At 40.9% G+C, this 21909-nt stretch overlaps 3 protein-coding genes across 5 annotated transcripts in view; 2 read left to right on the plus strand and 1 right to left on the minus strand.

Annotated features, from left to right (window-relative positions):
- Positions 1-21909, minus strand: part of ppp3r1b (protein phosphatase 3 (formerly 2B), regulatory s1ubunit B, alpha isoform, b) — a 32107-nt gene that overhangs the window by 3850 nt on the left and 6348 nt on the right. The window contains exons 2-5 of the mRNA XM_034088544.2: positions 18374-18413; positions 3032-3208; positions 1914-1973; positions 953-1137 (exon numbers count right to left, since the gene is read on the minus strand). Of these exons, the coding sequence (XP_033944435.1) occupies positions 953-1137; positions 1914-1973; positions 3032-3208; positions 18374-18413 (462 nt within the window). The remainder of the gene's footprint in view (positions 1-952; positions 1138-1913; positions 1974-3031; positions 3209-18373; positions 18414-21909) is intronic.
- LOC117450289 (E3 ubiquitin-protein ligase TRIM39-like) lies at positions 4757-8014 on the plus strand. 3 transcript variants are annotated; one of them, XM_071203719.1, is made up of 3 exons: positions 4757-4880; positions 5436-5538; positions 5659-8014. In XM_071203719.1, exon 3 carries the CDS (start codon positions 5667-5669, stop codon positions 7308-7310), a length of 1644 nt encoding a protein of 547 aa, XP_071059820.1. In that variant the 5' UTR covers positions 4757-4880; positions 5436-5538; positions 5659-5666; the 3' UTR covers positions 7311-8014. The 3 variants fall into 3 exon arrangements, with proteins under 3 accessions (XP_071059820.1, XP_033944169.1, XP_033944167.1); XM_034088278.2 differs by having other exon boundaries at positions 5436-5485; XM_034088276.2 differs by lacking the exon at positions 5436-5538.
- On the plus strand, positions 9338-15966 carry LOC117450273 (E3 ubiquitin-protein ligase TRIM21-like). The gene is made up of 3 exons (XM_034088274.2): positions 9338-9442; positions 11913-13546; positions 13647-15966. Exons 2-3 carry the CDS (start codon positions 11921-11923, stop codon positions 13758-13760), a joined length of 1740 nt encoding a protein of 579 aa, XP_033944165.1. The 5' UTR covers positions 9338-9442; positions 11913-11920; the 3' UTR covers positions 13761-15966.

The raw sequence follows: 21909 nt of genomic DNA on the forward strand, positions 1-21909 counted from the left end.
ACGTTTAGCTTGTGGCCTTTATGTTGTTCTCACAATTAAGATAATTAGATAAGATGAAAAGTTCTTCATTGATCACTATTGAGTAGAGTAGAGTAGATGACGTATTTTTGTAGGCCGACCTGGAAGTAAGCTGCTCATGGGTTCCCTCGACAATAATGCAACAGGATTTCTCCATAGGATTTTGGAATATTGTAAAATAAGATCTGTGGAAAACGGACCTGTTCGATAAATGCACGTTTTGTTCAGCCGGATAATCTCCACATGTCTATCCTACTTTTATAATTTTCCAATCATAAATCTAATCGCCAGAAGCAAAATGCTAACGCTATGCTATAAAGGAACTACAGCAGGGTCGCACGACTTCAACGTCACGCCGACTTAAGATCCATATTCAAACATACAGATTGTAAATGGTACAAGTTGAAGCGTTTGTTTGAACACTCTGCAGGAGGCAGGGACTTGCTTTCAAGCAGAACAGGGCAAACTTAGCGGGAGTGTTTACGCGTTCGGCGTAATGACGTAAAACGGCCTCGACAACTTCTGTAGTCCTATTCAGCCACTCGGTAACAACCATCGTTTTTCAGACACGTCAACTCTTCAGAAATCTCCAGTGGGGTGACTGCTGATGGATTTAATGTCGTAGAACAAAACGTGATCTGTCTCTTCAATGTGTCTCGACCACAGACCTTACTTCCAGATATTTTCAAAAAACTAGTTAAAAAATCCCGTTGGCTCTGAGACGAGGGAAGCGGAAGTGGTAAAATGCTAACTCACTTCCTGGTTTTAGGACCACTCTATTTGGGAAATGTTTGCGTTGCAATTAAAGATTCCTCTTTAAACCTTCAAAGAAGCTGAGGTTGTAACAGAAATGTAAACGGTGTGGTTTAGCTGTGTTGTTCAGTCTGTCGCTCTCTGGTTCTCACACAGGAGATGAAGAGGAAGGTAAACTCACCGCACAGAACTCCTCGAAAGATATCCGGCCATCGCCGTCTTTGTCTGCGTTGATGATGGTTTTGTCGACGATCTGCTGCAGCTGGGTGTCCTTCAGGTTGTTTCCCACCATCATCTTGAGGACCTGGAAGAGCTCGCCGTTGGATATGTAGCCGTCTTTGTCCATGTCGTAGATCCTGAAGGCAACTGAGGGGGAAGGATGTCAGTGTTTACTTTATCAGTTTTTCTAAAAGTATACATCCCAAATAAATGTAATCCCACTTTTGCTGCAGTCTAGATGTTGAAATGCTATCATCTAAATCAACGGTTCCCAACCTGTTTCAACTCGGGGCCCACACTCAACCATAAACAATACGGAGGCTAAATAAAGTTCTGATTGGTCAATTCAGAACATGTGACACGTTGTTAATCCAGTAGAACAGACCGCTGTCAAGGACTGTAATGACCGTTGCTAAGGAGGATCGAGAAAGAGAAAGGAAAGGAGGTTCAAATAAAAAAAAAATCTTAATAATGAAATGTTTCCACACAAATCATAATGTTTTGCAAATTATTTGGCGGCCCACAGCTTGGGAACCGCTGATCTAAATTGATCTAAATGTTTTATAAAGATGCAGCTCGACACTTATGACGTCACTGAAGAAAACATAATGAGATCAGTCTGACAACAACGTATTGCCACAAGACATTTTAAAAAGCTTTAAACATTTGTGGAAACGGCTCCGACTGGAGGTTTGTTTCTGTCGTTTTATTTGTAAATCTGGTTGAACCATTGTACAGCGTTTTGTTTTAAAGGGCCACGAGACAAACCTATCATTCAAAATAACATCTACATATAAAGGACTTCCGACTGTACCCAATCAAGCCTTTGTGGGAAAAGATTACAAACCTTTGAAGTGTATATAACTGAGTTTAGTAATGATAACAAGGCTACAGAGATGTGAGGAAAACTGAAGGACACTTACAACGCAACTTCTGCTCCTTGTCGCCTTTGACGCTGAACTGGGAGACTCCTTCGATGAACTCTGGGGAAGGATAGAAACATCATCATCTGTTCAAACTGCTGTTAGACAATAAACCTCCTGCTGTATAATAAATATCATTTATACACCCAAAATAAACAACAATCACCATGCACTGATGGGAAACATTGCATTGTTGTTATTGGAATAATTACAAGACAACTCACTGAACAACAACTGAATTATATAGTAAATAATAGAAGAAATGTAGAAATCTAAGTACAGGTAGTGATTCAGAAAGTAATGGCTTCGATGCAATTCAGATATTACCAGTACAATTACCGAAGTACACATTTAAAGTACTTTGAGTTCACCCCAGGGAGCAGAAAGGTGCAGCTGACTGCAGTATTTACATTGTTCTGTGGCCAGGGCCCGTATATAGGCGTTTAGTTATGAATATGGTATATATTTGTTTCAAGCGGGAAACATTCTTTGTAGCCTAAGTCATGACATCAGAGGACTTAATGTATTGATTGGCTGCGATTCTTTCTCGATATCAAAGTTTAAACTATTGTAAAATTGTAGTTATCAGTCCGGAAAATGCAGCTGCGATCAGTGACAGATTTCTGGATACACGGACAGTACCTCATGCTCATGAAAGGGAATTTAGAAGCACTTTCCAATGTGACGTAATCTGTAGCTCTTATGGGGGAAAAGCTTCTCAAACTTTACGTGATTACTCCGTTGTGATAGTGCTGATATCAGATAGATATTGTGAAACATTACAATGACATAATCAAGGATAGAGGGCATTTCTTGCAAAGGTTTTTCACCAAGTTTTACAAAATATTCACCCGCCTCTAACTGATTCATAAGTTAATGGTAAAGCACTTAATAATGCTCTTAAATTGTCAAATGTCAGACTTCTCGTGCCAGATGTTGTGCATCTGCCAGCCCATTGCATTGCATTTCAATCAGAGGACAGTCAGGAGCAGACAGACTGTATCTTTAACAACGGGTCATTTTGAGGACACTGAGAAAGGATACTGTTATCACATCTTCATTTGAAAAACAAAGGGGATATCAGAGGGAGTAGGGAAACAGTTTCTTGATTAATTTACCTTTAAAGTCGACTTCTCCGTTTCCATCGGTGTCGAATATGTCGATGACTCGCTGCACGAGGGGGTTCTGCTGGAGCTCTGGTAAGGACATGAACTCCTCCACACTCAGGGAGCCGGAGTTATCTAGGTCGAGTTTCTTAAATCTCTTTCCTAGCCTCTTAATCTCATCGGCATCAACTGAAATGAAAACAGAGACAAAGAGAGAGAGAGAGTTATTAACAGCGGCTAAAACAGACAAAGCCTTCGGATAACAGGAGGAGATTTGGACAAATATTATCAAGTTTTGGCGAAACTTCAAACCTGTGAACTTAAGCACCAGCAGGAGTTAGAACACCTGTTAGCCACCTGCACTTCATGCTCTTTCTGTAAAGAAATTTCTCCCTAACGTACCTGGTTCCTTGTTCCTACTGGCCATGACTGTTCAGAGCTACTGGTCTCAGTCAAGTTGGACCTCATGCTACTGGACCTCCCAGTGCCACGCCCTAAGCCCTAACACCGGGTCATGTGACGCCTCGTTCATCTCTAATCACTCTGCTGATAACCAAAGAGCCGGGGGACGCATTGTGTTGGTAACCTGGTAGCTCACGGAGATATCCTGTCCTTTAATATAATCAAACATATAAAGAAGTTTGGTCCAAGGCGATACAAAACATCACAAAGCTTATTGCTAAAGGCTATCAGTAAACAAGTGGCGTTCAGAACAATTATTAAAAGACAATAAAATGCCTTTCAATAAAACCTGGTCTCCTTTCCTGCAGTTTTTAGGAGCCGTTTCCTCTTTGCAGCTGATGGCCACACCCACAACAACAAAGCTACTTGATGTGATGAACTAGTCCGTTATCCTTTGCTTTTGCCTTGTTTTAGTATTGTTAGATATAAATATATGTTTTAATTCTTTACCATTTTACTGTTAGTACTTTTCAAATTCCTTTGGTTTACCCTATGAAATATTATAATAACAAAGATATAAAATATAAAAATGACTACATTCAAACAATACTACACGATAACAAATGTGTAATAAAAAGTCAAAGACATAAAACATTTGTAATTGAAGTTATAATCGCAAATTAAAACTCGAAGCAGTGCATTTCCACTTTACTTCCTCTCCTGCAGTGCTTCTTCTTGCAGGTAACAAGACTGGCATCAATTATAACTTAAACTTGATATGTTCTCTCTGAAAGTAATCCGAGAGTGATTGGTTTGTAAGTACAGAAAAGCATGAATCATTTTAATTCTGAACGTTTGAGATCTGACAGCCTTCCTCTTCGACACTACTATGCGTCATCACACAGAACGACCACGAGATGGATCACAACACGAGTCAACACACCTTCATGTGAGGATAATCACTTCTACAAGGACATGAAATATAAGCAACCTCAGAAACAATCCCAACAAAGAGACCCGAGCTACTCTTTGCCAGTTTCTCAACTAATTTCAAGAGTTGTTTTTTTTTTAAAGAAAATCCTATAAATAAAGTTCCTGCACTTTTAGAGACCGTTTCAACATAAAGAAGAAAAACGTGTTCACATGTCTCACTCTCCCCACTGTGAGCACCACCTTTGCTCCATTTGAACCTGAAGAGTCGCTGGTATTTCTCAACGCCCATGCAGATCAGAGGGAGGGAACAACCAGCTGCGGTGAGAGGAGGAGCTACAGAGGAAAGAGGAGGAGCTACAGTGGAAAGAGGAGAGCTTACACGCCACACTCAGGAAACGAAAGTTAAGTTAGTCAGAGAGGCAGCCACACTGCAGTCGAGACTAGTCTCCGTTTCTGTCTAAAGAAAATACAAACTGAGTTCATCAGATCTTTCTCAACAACACAGCAGAGTCTCTGTCAAACACTGGTGAGTACATCGGATTATATTTACACTATCAACTAAATATGATATAAGTATGGAGTTGTTTGTCCTCAGGCCTACGGTTCAGCCCTCTGCATTTAACTAACCTGTAACTGAATATCTGCGGTTAGGAGTTCATCCTCATTCCTGGTTTCCTGCCATTATCACTGTTTACTGATTACTTCCTACATGCTTACTGTTTGTTGTAGAGGTGTGTCATATTAAAAGCTCACCACCAAAGAACCAGTGTGAGTTTAAAATGTGAGGCAGGTGTGTCACAAAGTACTGAGAGCTTTGTTATCAGTGTTGTTCTTTAATATCAGTTGGTCTACACTAGGGCTAAGGTAGTTATCCATATTATATCATCATCTGGATATTAGACTAGATCTAGTGTCAGGTTTGTCAGAAGTAGTAACATTGCTTTTAAAGGCTGCATTACAGTAAAGTGATGTAGCTTCCTTAAACTTCCAGACTGTTCAACCATTTGCTTTTTTTGATTATCTATCAAAAATGTTATTGTGTAAAAATGTTGTGATGTTTTATATTCTCCATGTCGCCCAGCCGTAGTCTAAACAACGGGATAAAGACACATTCATGGCCGTTTAGCCAAGGTAGCTATCCTGAACCTATTAAGTCTTGAACAGTAACGGTTGCTCAAGCTTGGGTTAGTGCAAGTCAATACAAAACTCAAAAATTCAAAATTGATTCTGTCCAATATCAATCCCATTTCTTTCTTTTTCTGTAACTGTATTTTAAAGAAACTGTTCTTCCTTCCACACTACAGGTGGAGATATGGATGCAGCTAGTTGTACACCATCTGAAGATCAGTTCCTGTGCTCCATCTGTCTGGATGTATTCACTGATCCAGTCGCAACATCATGTGGACACAACTTCTGTAAAGACTGCATCACTGAACACTGGGATACAAGTGACAGGTGCCAGTGTCCCATGTGTAAAAAAGAGTTCAACACAAGACCTGAGCTTTACGTTAACACTTTCATCTCTGAGATGGCCGCTCAGTTCAGACGGTCGGCTCAACAGAAAGCCAGCAGCAGCAGCAGACGCAGCAGCAGCAGACGCTCAGAGCAACAAGTCTTCAAACCAGGAGAAGTTCCCTGTGACGCCTGCACTGAAACCAAACTGAAGGCCCTGAAGTCCTGCCTGGTGTGTCTGACCTCCTACTGTGAGACTCACCTGGAGCCTCACCTGACAGCTTCAAGCCTGAAAAGACATCAGCTGATCGACCCTGTGGAGAACCTGGAAGACAGGATGTGTCCGAAGCACGATAAACCTCTGGAGCTGTTCTGTAAGACCGACCAGACATGTGTCTGCATGCTCTGCCATGTTTCAGACCACAAGATGCATGATGTGGTTCCTCTGAAAGAAGCATATGAAGGAAAGAAGGCTGAGCTTGAGACAGAAACTCAGCAGATGATCCAAAAGAGACAACTGAAGATTGAGGAGATCAAACACTCAGTGGACCTCAGTAAGGCAGAAGCAGACAGAGAGGTAGCAGAAGGAGTTCAGGTCTTCTCTGCTCTGAAGGAGTCTGTTGAGAGAGGCCAGGCCAATCTCATCAACACGATCAAAGAGAAGCAGAAAACTACAGAAAACCAGGCGGAAGATTTCATCAAAGAGCTGGAACAGGAAATCTCTGAGCTGAAGAAGAGAAGCTCTGAGGTGGAGCAGGTCACACACTCTGAAGACCACCTCCATATTCTCCAAAGATTCTTGTCCCTTAAAGTTGCTCCACCCACCAAGGACTGGACAGAGGTCAGCATCCATTCATCACATGAGGGGACTGTGGTGAGAGCTGTGGTTCAGCTGGAGGAGACTTTCAGTGAAGAGATGAAGAAGCTGCTCGAAGCTGAGCTGAAGAGGGTCCAGAAGTACGCAGTGGATGTGACTCTTGATCCTGATACAGCATATCCTGATCTCCTTCTGTCTCGTGATGGAAAACAAGTCCGTGATGGTGATGTAGAGAAGAATCTCCCAGACAATCCAGAGAGGTTTTCTGATTGTCTTTGTGTTTTAGGAAAGCAGAGTTTCTCTTCTGGCAGATTTTACTTTGAGGTTCAAGTTAAAGGAAAGACTCAGTGGACTGTAGGAGTGGCCAGAGAGTCGATCAACAGGAAGGGAGGAGTCTCACTGGGCCCTCAGTGCGGTAACTGGACTATATGGTTGAGAGATGTAAATGAGTACAGAGCTCTTAATGTACCCCCAGTCTGTCTCTCTCTGAAGTCTCGGCCTCAGAAGGTGGGGGTGTTTGTGGATTATGAGGAGGGTCTGGTCTCCTTTTATGACGTAGACGCTCCAGCTCTGATCTACTCCTTCACTGGCTGCTCCTTCACTGAGAAACTCTTCCCATACTTCAACCCATGTCCTAATGATAGTGGTAAAAACTCTGCACCTCTGATCATCTCTCCTATCAAGTAAACTAATCACTTTTCCTATATTGATTTATTTCCATTCAAGGTAATAAACAAACATATTTAGTGTCAAAACTGTTTAGCTTCCATCTTGTTTTCTACAGAAACTGTTTACTCTGGCACATTTTTTTTACATGTCCTTGTTGAGATATTTTATGACATGCATCCTATTACTCAACACTGTAAATATCTTCCAGAAGAAATCACTGTTTTCTAATAACGTCAAATATGTCAAGCTGCTGTTTGCAGCTCTTCTTGGAAACAACCCAACATCCAAGTTTTTGATAATTGTTCTATTTGATGTCCGGCCAAAACAAATGCTTAATATTGCAAGAAATAGGGCTCATATTAAGAGCAAGGCATTTTATAAGCTTGTATTGTGTACAGAATAGAGTATTCTTCATCGATGTATCAACATTGAAAGTTAACGGACAAAAGACATCAACAGAAAAGATGCCAACAGAATGTTCTATTTTGTATTAGAAGTTGTTCAGTCAATCAATGGTAACATCTGTCAAAGAAATCTGTAAATATGTGATTGTAAAATTAAAAAAACTTGCTGTTAATAGCTATGATGATAAAAGATAAACAAGTTATTGCTATGTGATTTATGTCAATATTAAACAAATAAAAAATCCTTGATTTAATTATGAATCTGACCTTTCAGCATTTTTATTTGTTCAAATGAGTTTCACCTTTTAACTTAAAATGCTCAGAATGTTTTCCTTCTCATATAAAAGTTGTTTTTTTGATGATTAAAGCAGACGATACATAAATATCAAGACAAATATGTGTTCATTTATATCAAGTTTCATTGGTTAAAGGGCAAAGACAACAATCAAATGTGAAGTGTAAATCAAAGTAAGCAGGGTAGCGTTATATTATTATCTGAAAACAAGCAAACATTTAAATAGTTAATTTAAAGATATTGTAAAAATAATGCTGGTGTTATTTAATCCATTATTAATCCATTAGCTGGTTGTACTTCAGTAACACCGGCGTCCATGTACACCACTCCCTGGTGTTAAGGCGCAGAGCGTCCACTGGATGGAGCACAACACAAAGGAGAGATGAGCATGAGTCACTGTACTGCAAACCAAACCCTGATATATGAGGAGACAGTCTGTTACTCATGTACAGGATGACCTCTCAGTCGACCAAGGACACAAGTGGTTTTAAATGGTGGTCTATTTAATAGTCCAACAATGTCCATACTTAATTTTTTGAATTTGTCCTTACTTGTTGAACAGTATAAAAACAGTTGCTGGATAAATGTCAACATGTTTATGTTAGAGATAAAAACTGAGTGGATATTTTACGTGATAAAACAACAGTTTATATTTTGGATTAATCCTAAAAATGCGTTTAATTATATTTTGTAATTGTTTGCTTTCCAGGCACATCACAACACCAGACATCTAGTAAATCTAATAAAGGTCCATCTTATCTTAGTAGTCAATTCAAATGGCAGTAAAATACCACAATTCCCATTAGGTGATACGATACCACGGAAGATATAACTTCAAAAAGATAGAGCTGTTGTTCGGAAGTTCAGGTCATTATTCCCTTTGTAATATCCTCCTTTAGCTCCAATACTCGTTGTGAATGGAGAGAGCTTTGATGTATACTAGTGTAACTCAATGCGAGCCCTCCTCTGGTACCTGCAGTACTTTATAAAAACAAGTACCACTATTTGGGGATTTTGGCATCAACTTGGTACAGAAGAATCAGTTCTCATGACATCCCGACTTATATCTATGTGCCCTTTTTACAATGTTCAAGTTATTTGTTTGGTCTGCTAATATCACACTCTACACAGCTCTGTGCTACCCCTCAAAACGTTCACTCAAATGAATTTGTCACGTACCACACACACCTCATGCTAAGCCAGGCGAATACTTGTTAGTCACCGAAAGCAAGTCCTAACAAGAAGAGTACAATACTCTAAAGACCGGCAGGAAGGGGTAGAGAAATCCAGGAAAGAGGAAGGCTACAACGTCACACTCCAAAAATGAAAGTTAAGTTTTTCAGAGGGGCAGCCACACCGAAGTCGAGGCAAGTCTCTGTTTCTCTCACAGAAAATACAAACTGAATTCATCAGATCCTTCTCAACAACACAGCAGAGTCTCTAACTCACTGGTGAGTACAGCTGATTATATTTACCCTGTCAACAAGCAAGATTAACACAAAACTTAAGCTCTACTCAGGTGAAGGCTCAGAAAGCGTTAACAAGATAACTACGGCTATCTCTCCTCAGGGTAACCATACAGTAGCCCACTTTAACAGCTTCTGCTAGCTTCTTTCACAATCTCTCCGTGTCCGTTTTCGGGACTTTTAACCTTCAACTGAATCTTCGTGGTTGGGAGTTTAGCTTCACTCCTGCTTTCCTGCCTACGTTTCAACATCCTAGATTTTGTCCAGCGGTTTCACATACAAGTTGTCCCCAGGAGAACCGGCGGGAAGCTCTTTATACGAAGCAGGAAAAGGGAATTAAAAAATGTTGTCATGAAGCACAGCTTTGTTATCCGTGCCATTCTTAAATATAAAATGGTTTGCGCAACAGGGTGTGGACATAATCTGTTTGTTTCGCCAGAGTAGCATCAGTTAAGATAAGATGACTAAAGCCCCGCGGACACACAAGGACGATAACGGTTGTATCCGCTACAGTTCACTATCATATAGACGGTTCGGCCAAACGAGGCCGACATGGAAACGCAGAAAACGATAACGGGTCCCAAGGTGGGGAGATCTGCAAACGAAACGCTCTGGGGGGCAAACGGCTCCGTGTTTACGCCTATACGATCATTTCCTGATAACGTTGAAGCAATAGCCCCGCCTCTCCCCACCTCTCCTGCTCAGAGATCAGCTGCTGGGCTGTCAGAAGAGGGGGAGGAAAAGAGAGGCTCCGTTTTTTATTCGTATATTATTATATAGAGTCGTTATTCATTCGTTTGAAAGCTCAATAAATAACAAAGAAGACCTCTGACCGGCACTTTTCTAATTTTGTCCGGAAGATTTAAACTTTAACGGACATGTTGACCGGCGAACATTTTTTTTAACTGAAACTCTGCCGCACGGTCCCCTCGTCCCTTGGAAGAAGCGGAGACGGAGAGTTGGGTGTTTTTCATCTGCTGGTGGACTAACCGGAGAGATTTACAGCAGGAGCACACGCTTGCCTCGTGGAGGGAGAAAAAGAGACAGAGCATCCACAGTGGAGAATAAACAGAAGGGCAACCATGGCAACCATGTGTGGGAAGTAGGGGTGTAACGGTTCACAGAAGTCACGGTTCGGTTCGTACCTCGGTTTGGAGGTCACGGTTCGGTACAACAAGAAAAAGCAAAAAAAAGTCCCAAATGCTTAATTCCAGGTTTGTTGTTATTTATGTTTGAACAGTAGTGCAAGTTTCAGTTTAAAAATAAAGAACTCTGACATTTTGAATAATTAACTGTATTAAACAGTTAAAAACAAACCACACACACTCAGATGGCCATAGTATCTATAATGGCTGATGTCAAACTAAAAGGTTTCATCAAGCTGTAAAACTAAAAAGAATGTCTTGAAAATATTACATCATAAATAATAAGAAAGTATTTCAAGAGCGCAAAGTCGTTGAAAAACATATGCCAAAAGCTTCCGTTATTTATTTTGGTCTCTCGGCTCTCATGTCTCTTGGCTTCTTAAAAACAACGGGGATCAGCTGTTGAACTGCTGTTGTCTTTTGCCGCTCCGGTGATTGTCAAATCTGGGTGATGCCTTCTGATATGATTTAGCATGTTTGGCGTGTGTACCATTAGCATACCGCACCGCTATCGAACAACGCTGACACACCGTCCTCATCCGATCCACCACTCGCACACCTCATCGTTATTGTAGTCCACAGGGAACCCGAAATGTTCCCACACAGCTGATTTAAAAGAAGCAGGTGGGTTCTAGCTCCTGTGTGTTATCTGAACTCACCATACTAACCTTCCTTCTTCTTGTATTTTGTTCGTTTTGTTGTCGTTTCTTCTTGTTCTTCATTTGTTGTTTAAGGGCGGCTGGCAAACAGCTTTTAGGCGCAATACCGCCCCCTGGATTATATATAGTGTAGTGGATACTGCCCTGAATTACTTTTCCCACTCGTAAAAACAAGGCGTATTCGTCGTGTGACTGCATGTGCCGAACCGTGACGTCCGAACCGTGACGTCCGAACCGTGACGGTACGGGACGAATACGGATACCGTTACACCCCTAGTGGGAAGTCTTCTTCGCTGCTTTTGTGGCTGGACTACAGCGCCACTTACAGGCCTGGCATATGTACTACAGCGTCTCCAGCGCTTTGGAGCGGTCTCGTGTGAACAGACACGTTTCTGGTGCCTGTTGCGTGTGGACAGAATACTTTTTTGATAACGATTGCGACCCGTTTGCGTTATCGTCCTCGTGTGGCTCCAGCCTTAAAATGTTGCAGTTGCTTACAGCCTGGCATTGAGCAAGTACAACAAATAATAATTGTGTGATTCAATATAACTCTGCCCAAGTTTATTTTTTCAAAAGAACATTAGTCATGCTTGTTTCTTTTTAAACAAATGATAAAAACATGTTGTTTTTCTCTATTCTTTCACACTACAGGTGTCAATATGGCTGCTGCAAACTATCTGCAAGTTGAAGATCAGTTCCTGTGCTCCATCTGTTTGGACTTGTTCACTGATCCAGTCACTATACCATGTGGACACAACTTCTGTAAAGACTGCATCACTGAACACTGGGATATAAGTGACAGGTGCCAGTGTCCCATGTGTACAAAAGAGTTCAACACAAGACCTGAGCTGCACGTTAACACTTTCATCTCTGAGATGGTCGCTCAGTTCAGACGGTCGGCTCAACAGAAAGCCAGCAGCAGCAGCTCAGAGCAACAAGTCTTCAAACCAGGAGAAGTTCCCTGTGACGTCTGCACTGAAACCAAACTGAAGGCCCTGAAGTCCTGCCTGGTGTGTCTGACCTCCTACTGTGAGACTCACCTGGAGCCTCATCTGACAGCTTCAAGCCTGAAAAGACATCAGCTGATCGACCCTGTGGAGAACCTGGAAGACAGGATGTGTCCGAAGCACGATAAACCTCTGGAGCTGTTCTGTAAGACCGACCAGACGTGTGTCTGCATGCTCTGCACTGTTTTAGACCACAAGATGCATGATGTGGTTCCTCTGAAAGAAGGATATGAAGGGAAGAAGGCCGTGCTTGATGTTCAAATTCAGCAGATGATCCAAAAGAGACGACAGAAAATTCAGGAGATCAAACACTCAGTGGACCTCAGTGAAAAAGAAGCAGACAGAGAGATAGTAGAAGGTGTTCAGGTCTTCACTGCTCTGATGGAGTCTGCTGAGAGAGGACTGAACCAACTCATGGATACGGTCAAAGAGAAGCAGAAAACAACTGAAAAACAGGCTGAAGGTTTTATCAAAGACCTAGAACAGGAAATCTCTGAGCTGAAGAAGAGAATCACTCTGATGGAGCGTCTCTCACACTCTGAAGACCACCTTGATCTTCTCCAAAGCTTTCCATCCTTGAAAGTTGCTCCACAAACCAAGGACTGGACAAATGTCAGCATCCGTCCATCATCATATGAGGGGACTGTGGTGAGAGCTGTGGTCCAGCTGGAGGAGACTTTCAGTAAAGAGACGATGAAGCTGCTTGAAGCTGAGCTGAAGAGGGTCCAGAAGTACGCAGTGGATGTGACTCTTGATGCTGATACAGCACATCCTGAACTCATCCTGTCTGATGATGGGAAACAAGTGAGTCATGGTGATGTAACGAAGAATCTCCCAGACAACAAAGAGAGATTTTCTTACTGTAATTGTGTTTTAGGAAAGCAGAGTTTCTCTTCAGGCAGATTTTACTTTGAGGTTCAAGTTAAAGGAAAGACCGAGTGGGATTTAGGAGTGGCCAGAGAGTCGATCAACAGGAAGGGAGATATCACACTGAGCCCAGTAGATGGTTTCTGGATTATATGGCTGACAAATGGCAATGAGTACGAAGCTCTTGACGCTCCCTCAGTCCTTCTCTCTTTGAGGTCTCGGCCTCAGAAGGTGGGGGTGTTTGTGGATTATGAGGAGGGTCTGGTCTCCTTTTATGACGTAGATGCTGCAGCTCTTATCTACTCCTTTACTGGCTGCTCCTTCAACGGGAAAATCTACCCATACTTTAGTCCTGACTGTAATTACGGCGGTACAAACTCAGCACCTCTGATCATCTCTACGCCGGTCAAGGTGAGAATCCGTATTACACGTTATCCATTGCACAGACTATAGTGATGTAATGACGAGAATATCTATTTAATTCCTTGGAAAAAAAAAAAATTCTTTATAGGTTCTCAGATTGCCGAAGATCAAGAGAATCCGGGGAACAAAGGAAAATGTAAGCTGCATGACAACCGCATCACCCTACCGCCCAGAGATAAAAATGTACCACAGTGGAAATTGAGTGGAAAAAGAAACGCTGCAAAATATCTTGATGTATAGCCATAGACAATATATTGCTGAATGTTTCATAAAGCTTCATTTAAGATTAAGGCCTATTTTTTGCATATAATGTCTGCAGAGTCCAGTATGTGTCATTATTATGCATTCAAATGTATCGACAGTAGTGCTGGGAGGAAACGATTATTTTGAAAACGATTAATCGGGCGATTATTTGATCGATTAGTCGACTAATCTAACGATTATTTTTCTGTTGTTCAATTGTAATGTAAAAAAAACGTAATGTAAAAAAAAAAAAATCACGATACTGTGTCTCAGGGGATCTTAATATTTAAGAACCTATTAATGTGTTTTACCAGATTAACGGAAATAATCTCAGCTAACTGACGATACAAACCATGTTTACCAAAACAAAACACAAGTCTCATAAGAAGCATCTAAATGACCCCTGAGCTAAAAATGCTAACGGACATTGGCACAGAACTCAAGATAAAAGTACCCTTATTACTTATCGTAGCTGCACATACAAGATATCTGATTAAAGCTGAGACTCCACAGATTATGTAGGTATATAGTATCATCACTGAGTGATCCGGACTCGCGACAGGGGAAGCAAATACAGACATCACAACACGTACCTTTACGGAGCTTCTAGGGAGACCGTCTCACCACCGTAGCTGTCAATCTGATCAAAAGACGTGTTCAATGGCATTAAAACGAGAAAAAACGCGGCTGAATCGGTTAATCCATAGGTTTTTAACGTCTCTGTATAAAAAAATGATTACATTTATAATCCATAATTCCATTTTAATGTAAAAATCGGAGAGCAAATGCTAGCTGCTAATGGTAGCCACCACAGCTAGAACTGCTTGTTGCTGTGGGTGACCCACGTGTGTGTAGCGACGCGTCGACGCGGAAATATGTCGTCGACGATATTTTGAAGTCGATGCGTCGACGTTGTCGACGCAGCACTAATCGACAGAGTTGTTTAATAGAACAGACTGACAATATCTCTTATTTAGTTAATTACTGTGGCCAATTTTTTGGGGGGATTTGTGAATATTGGCAAGGTGGTTGATGAGACAAAGAAATCAGTTTTATTTGTTGTAGTATTTTGATTCCGTTATAGTTTAATGTTGTGATCTTTAATATTTCAGTCCTCGTTGATTTGGCGAAACCGTTGGTTACTTGTGAACAAAGCAAGAGTGGTTTAATACAAGTGTAAAGCTGCTTGAGCAACTGCTTAGTCAGAACTACAAAAGAAGAGCAGCTGCAGCAAAAATAGACCAGGAGCATAGCAATAGAGCAAGAAAAGAGTCTCCGCTCATGTACACTGGCTAGGATGGCAGCATATTGTTTTAAGGAGCCTTGAAGAAAAAATAAATTGGTGAAAGAGGGTGATAAAAGTTGTGTTTCAGTGGGATTCGTTTCAGTGTTTCTAAAACCTTTTCATACCAAGGACCACTTGCGGACCACCTAACTCCACAAATATAAAAAAACACATCGTTTTTCTAGAACAGATTACAAATCGCTTGGAAATGGTACAAACAAGTGGCAACATGTGTGATGAAGGTGTTGCGATGGGCTATTTCATGCAATTGAAAGTGAAACTTAACCTCGCTCCATTGTGGAGATATTCCCGCGAGGGTGCGGAAAACTTAAATATATTTATTTATTTCAAATATGAAATGTTACCAATATACTCACGGACCACTAGGGGGCGCTCACGGACCACCAGTGGTCCGCGGACCACACGTTGAGAAGCACTGGTTTAGACACATTGTGTGTATGTTTAAGGTCTGTAGGTTGGGTAGAAATAATTTCCTTTTACAAATGTAATTCATTTACATGTTCTATGTTTACTGGCCTGTGCCACCCTCATCCTCGTGTACTCTTTTTGAACCAAAATGTGTTTTTTGTACAAGAACAGCCACTAAAATAATCGATAGACTCCTTTCCCATTGCTAAGTATGTGTTTATGTTTTTATGTGGTGCGTCACGTTCAACGTCACAAACACAACTTGGAAGCAGGGTTCGTTGAAAGTGAAAATGTTCCGATGATTATTTCTTTGTTTATATGTGTTACTTATTCAGACCGTCTTTTAAATTCCTTAAACCAATATGATGATTGTTCAAAAAGTGGAAAGACATCGAAGACTTAGTGGGGTTTTTTCTGTTGCTTTTTAAAAAATAAATGTTTTTTACGATTATCAGTGAGGAGAGCATATTTGTGTTGTATGTTATGTTTCATAATTATAATCATGGTTTAAATCCCCGTTGTAAAAGAAAAGTATAAATAGCCAGATGTTAATGGATATTCTGTACAGTGTAAAAGGGGGTATTAGTGGGTATACAGTGTAAAAGGTGCCGTTAGTGGGTATTTTGTACAATGTAAACAGGGTGTTAGTGGGTATTTTGTACAGTGGGAAAGGGGGTGTTAGTGGGTATTTTGTACAGTGTAAAAGGGGGTGTTAGTGGGTATTTTGTACAGTGTAAAATGGGTGTTAGTGGGTATTTTGTACAGTGTAAAAGGCGACATTAGTGGGTATTTTGTACAGTGTAAAAGGGGGTATTAGTGGGTATACAGTGTAAAAGGTGCCGTTAGTGGGTATTTTGTACAATGTAAACAGGGTGTTAGTGGGTATTTTGTACAGTGGGAAAGGGGGTGTTAGTGGGTATTTTGTACAGTGTAAAAGGGGTGTTAGTGGGTATTTTGTACAATGTAAAAGGGGGTGTTAGTGGGTATTTTGTACAGTGTAAAAGGGGGTGTTAGTGGGTATTTTGTACAGTGTAAAATGGGTGTTAGTGGGTATTTTGTACAGTGTAAAAGGCGACATTAGTGGGTATTTGTACAGTGTAAAAGGGGGTGTTAGTGGGTATTTTGTACAGTGTAAAAGGGGGTGTTAGTGGGTATTTTGTACAGTGTAAACAGGGTGTTAGTGGGTATTTTGTACAGTGGGAAAGGGGGTGTTAGTGGGTATTTTGTACAGTGGGAAAGGGGGTGTTAGTGGGTATTTTGTACAGTGTAAAAGGGGGTGTTAGTGGGTATTTTGTACAGTTAGAAATGGGCTTTTCAACTCAAGTCTCCAAGCCAATAAAAAAAATACCAGCATTCTTTCAATAAACCAAAGAAGAAACCTATTATTTTTCACTGCTAGTTATTTTTCTGTGATGCAGTGCCACGGTTGGAGCTAAGATGGTAAATATACCACAGCCTGATGTTAACAAGGAAAGCAGCTGCACTGAACTGCTGGTCCTGAAAGAAAAGAAGAGTGGGGAGTCGAGGCGTGGCAGCGTCGGGGACCCCCATAAATATCCCTGAGCAGGCAAAGTCTGTCAGAGGATCGGGAATTACAGCAGCGTCAGCAAACCTGAACCCTGCCGCTCACATCTCTTCATTTCGGGCCGTCAACCCAGACACCTCGCAGAATACACGGTTTGGTGAGGCTGAGACACCCGAGAGCTGCTGGTGTGACTTCTGCATCAAGGCAAAGTCAACTGCAGTAAGAAGAGACACCTGAGTGAACCCTTCCTGCGGTCACACAACAGGGTCGGGTACTGCTTAGAAAACCCAAGATTTGGTATGAACTTTTCAGGCCACAATGTTTCCTGGGAATCCACATGAGAGGCAGGTTTCTGAGTTTGGAGGGCAAAGACTGAGCACAGGTCATAAATCTTAACCCCCCCCTCCTCCCTCTTTAGGGTCTCCCCCAGTCTTCCACACCTCTTTTAACAGCTCGTTAGGACGCAGTCCCCCCAAACCTCCTACCCACTCAGCAAAAGTATCCGATACCAGGGACGCTTGACGTAATTTTGAGACCCAAGTTCAGCTTACACAACTATTTTCCTGAGTGTAAGCTTTAAAAAGTAGGTCCAAACATTATTTTCTAATTAAGTGTCAAGCTTTGCTCTGGAGTTGAGGGGGGGGGTCAGAGCAAAGCGACCAACTAATTAAAACTGGGATATTGTCGTGACTAAAAATAAGCAAGGGTCTCCCAGCAGCCCTGACACTGACCTTTACAGAGGGATGAGGCATTTTTAGCCTCACAGTGTTGGGAGTCTGGGTCAGACTGCCAGCAGAGTTCTGCAGAGGAAGGTGCAGCATGTGGGGATGTTCCCATTCATCACCCATCACCATCGAAACGCGATATAAGTGTGTCTGTTTCCACTGAGAAATCCCCACCAAAAAGTGCAGACCAGGGTAAATGTTTTGACCTTTTAATTTCTGTTTGAATTGCGTCTGTGGCATCAAGTATCAATACTTTGTTTTCTACAGCGGTTTGACAATATTACACACCGATGCATCTGATGTTTGACAAGGTTGTGCTTTCTTTTTTGATTAATAAAAAAAAAAGTTTGCGGAGAAATGTGTTTTTTTTAAAGTATGCTTCTGGTAGTGCATCAATAAAAAATACACAAATAATGTTTGCAAATTCTTATGAAAAGGTAAATCTGTTCAAAGGCATTGAAGTGTATTTTTGCATTGTAAGTACAAAAAAACCTCACTGTAATTTAGAAAACGCTTTCAGTAAAAAAGTAACATTGGCCCCCAACACAACATGTAAAATGACACACATGAGGAATTAAAACAGTTGAGGAAAGTAATAAGTTACTCACAGTGCGAGCACATGTCCAGGGCATAACTGGCTTCATTTCCCTGGAAGAGAGAAAAGATTGACAATGAAATTAATGTTCCCATATAAACAGGAAAATCTCTTCAATACTTTATATACAAGAGAACAAAGCAGGACTCGGGTCTGCTTTATTGCATCAGGAGAGGTGCCAAAAAGCCTCTCAGTACATAACATGAAACACCATATGTATAACAGTTCTCCATAAACCTGAAGACAAATCAGCCAAAGCAGCTTAAATGTGAAAGAAAAAAGATGAATTGAGCTATTCTGTGTCCTGTTCTAGAGTAATTGTTGGCGTTCTACATTATGCATGAGCGACAGAATGATCTGGACTCTAAAACTAGGCCGTGCTGCTTTCATTTGCCTCCTCTCTCATCTCTCGAGGACTTTAAATCAGGCTGCTCGACCGAGGCCTCCTAGAGTGTGAACAAGAGCCACAGTGAGTCTAATCCACATTTATAGAACAGGTCCTGTGTGAGGTGAATACTGCTTAACATTTGGGCCTCATCACATTGATTGATTAGGATAATACGGATCTTATCAACCATATTTAAAACATTTTAAAAATCATACTGTGACAATGGAAATATTTGATGTTAACGTAATGACATCCCACCGTTTCGCAAAGCAACATCAATCATGGCTTAATGCTACTGGCACTATTTCAGAAATATTTTTGGACTGTTCATTTCTAGTGTCTTAATTTCTCTTTCTCTTAATTGCCTTTTTTATGCTGCTGCAACGCAAACATTTCCCAAATTGGAACCAATAAAGTACTTATCTATCTATCCATCCATCCATCCATCTATCCATCTATTTATCCATCCATCCATCTATTTATTTATTTGGGACGAATAAAGGTATTCTGAATCAGAGTCTGTAAAATTCCACTAAAAGGCCATTTAGTTTTCCTAAATCAGTTTCAATCCAGAATGATCCCGTTTGTGCTTTTGATTGAGGACTTGATTTGGTTTCTTTAGATTGCCTGCCAGCCCCCTCCCCCCTCTTTGGGGATCTCCACATGCAGAGGTCGGCTCCAGCTTGTTTTCTGACACCGAGCCCAACACACACTTGACTCTGATGGCAGGCGTCACATCGGCCGAGTACACTACACGGGGTTTCCTTTTCATCTTGTACTTGTGAGTTCCTGTTGCACGTTAGTATAGAGTAGAGTGTAATCAGTTTCACAGATTTCAAATTTGACTTAGTGCCACCAAGCATTGATGGTGTGTGCGAGAGCGACATCATGTTAGTGATTCATTTTATTTTGATGTTTTTTTTTAATAATCACTATTTTAACAGAGATACAAATCTATAATTTGGACACCAAATAGGATAGATAGAATAGAAGAAAATAGCAACACTTTATTTAGTTGATGTCGCCACAGTGTTGCACGAAAGGGTAGAATGTTGTTTAAATATAGAAATTGAATTTCCAATACATTAAAGTGTCAGTGACCATTGATCATTATTAATCCACAGCTGGGCTATACAAAATGTTTTTTACTTTCGGCCTACTCAGTGCTTGGAACAAATATGTTTGAACTGACTAATCTTTAATTTTCTATTGTGGTTTTAGGACAAGCTTTGCTAGAGCAACATGTTGCTGGTTGTTTACAAGTTGTTAGAGGCATTATTGTGCACTTGACACTGAAACCAGCTTCTATTTCAATCTGCACACATTTCGATGCCAAGCTTCCAGTTTCTTCTACCACTGACTGCTGACTGAACCATTTCTCAGTGTTATATTTGCCTCTTTCAATTGCACTTTTCACAACCTAAAAGCATGGATTTTCCTTAATGAACATTAAAGCATGTAAACATGTCACAGTTGAGGCCCAACATACTAATATGAAGCTGAAACGAGCACAATAGGGCTCCTTTAATTAAAATACTTCAGTAAAAAAGGTCTTCTCAGTCTCTCTCCATATTTTCCTCCAAGTCGGTTGAACAGTATTTCATCTCAGGGTTTATAGCCGCTTTTTACAGCGGATAATTGATCGTCGTTGTTCACTAAATCGTTACACCCCTATGCACTGTGATACATTGAAATAAACCCATAGCAATATACACTGCAATGCTACAAGTGAATCAGGTCAATCACTCCACCAAGAGGAATTCATTTATGAACCTGACCTACAATGAAACATGTGCCTGCTGTATATTTAGGGACCGTGAACGGTAACCCCACCGCAGCTCTGATTATCTGCCACATTATTTGAATCTCCGTTATAAAATCGGACTGGCATTGCTTCACAGCGAACATGACCGTAAAGCTGCAGCAGCGTCTGACAGGAATCTCAAACTGCTGACCTCCGTGCTGCTCTGATCGGACAGGACACAAAACCTACGCATCAACTGTCTTATGAACTGCAAAGAAATGCACAATGTTGGGGTTTTATTGTCCCTATGGACCAAGTTCACACCACACAGACCACTGGAACCACACACGGCCTCTACACTTTTAAAATATTTCTGTAAGGATCACCATTCACAGACAATGTGAACGTGGCTTGTTGTGTGGTCATTTAATCTTTTATGATTCGCATTATGTTTTAATGCTTTGTCCAGCACTTTGTGTGTGTCTGGGAAAGCACTTACTTACAATGGGAAAACACTTAATCTGTTCTTTCCTCTCCTGTTTCAGTCAGACAACTACATCACTGTTTGATCACAACATGTGCTCAATTGTTGGACAGATATTCTGGTTCGTCTGCCGTGTCTGTGCTGGATTAACCTCCTTTTTGATCCCTATGCATACAGTAATACTCTAGACTTTAACTGTTGTCATTTACAGATATCTGATTACTTAACAAGCAGGAAATAACCAATTGATTTCAGGTCATTGATACTACGTTTCTGCCTAGTGAACAGTAGTTCTTGTCTGACGATTAAATATGAAATGCACATTTTACAATCGTAATATTGTATCGTTGAACTATTGAATGGCATGTTATCAAAATTGAAAATAAGACTTCTGCGAAACTCAAATTGCAGGAGAAGCAATATTTCTTAAAAAAGGCACACTATGTGTCAAAATACCATTTTAGTATTTTGGTCTTGCAGAGATTTCCTTGCCAGAGTTTAAGATAACATAAAATAAAATAGACCTGCATTGATCCCCGTGAAAAATGCAGGTGTTAAAGCAGCCACAGAATAAGAGAAAAACATTGTACAGTACAGATAAGAATTAAGAATTAATTAAAAATCAGCTTTTTGCAGGTATTTTGTGTAGTTGTCTGACAGAGGAAAATGTCCCTCGGGAAATACCAAAAATAATCTAATCAGGCCTGTGAGGCAGTCAAAAGGGAAATCAATTAAATGTATCCCGGTTTAAAACATGTGGTGGTAAGAAGATCCCTTAAGACCGTCGTAAGTAGGGATGCTCCGATCGATCGGCCTCACTCTCTGCCGATCGATCGGCGCTCTAAAAAAATGCAGATTGCGAGAACCGATCGCATGACGTAAAATGATGACGTAAAATACATGACACCTTTCTCTGTGCGCGGCAAAACAAGC

Source organism: Pseudochaenichthys georgianus, chromosome 1, assembly GCF_902827115.2.
Source record: "Pseudochaenichthys georgianus chromosome 1, fPseGeo1.2, whole genome shotgun sequence".
NCBI classification, from domain to species: domain Eukaryota; kingdom Metazoa; phylum Chordata; class Actinopteri; order Perciformes; family Channichthyidae; genus Pseudochaenichthys; species Pseudochaenichthys georgianus.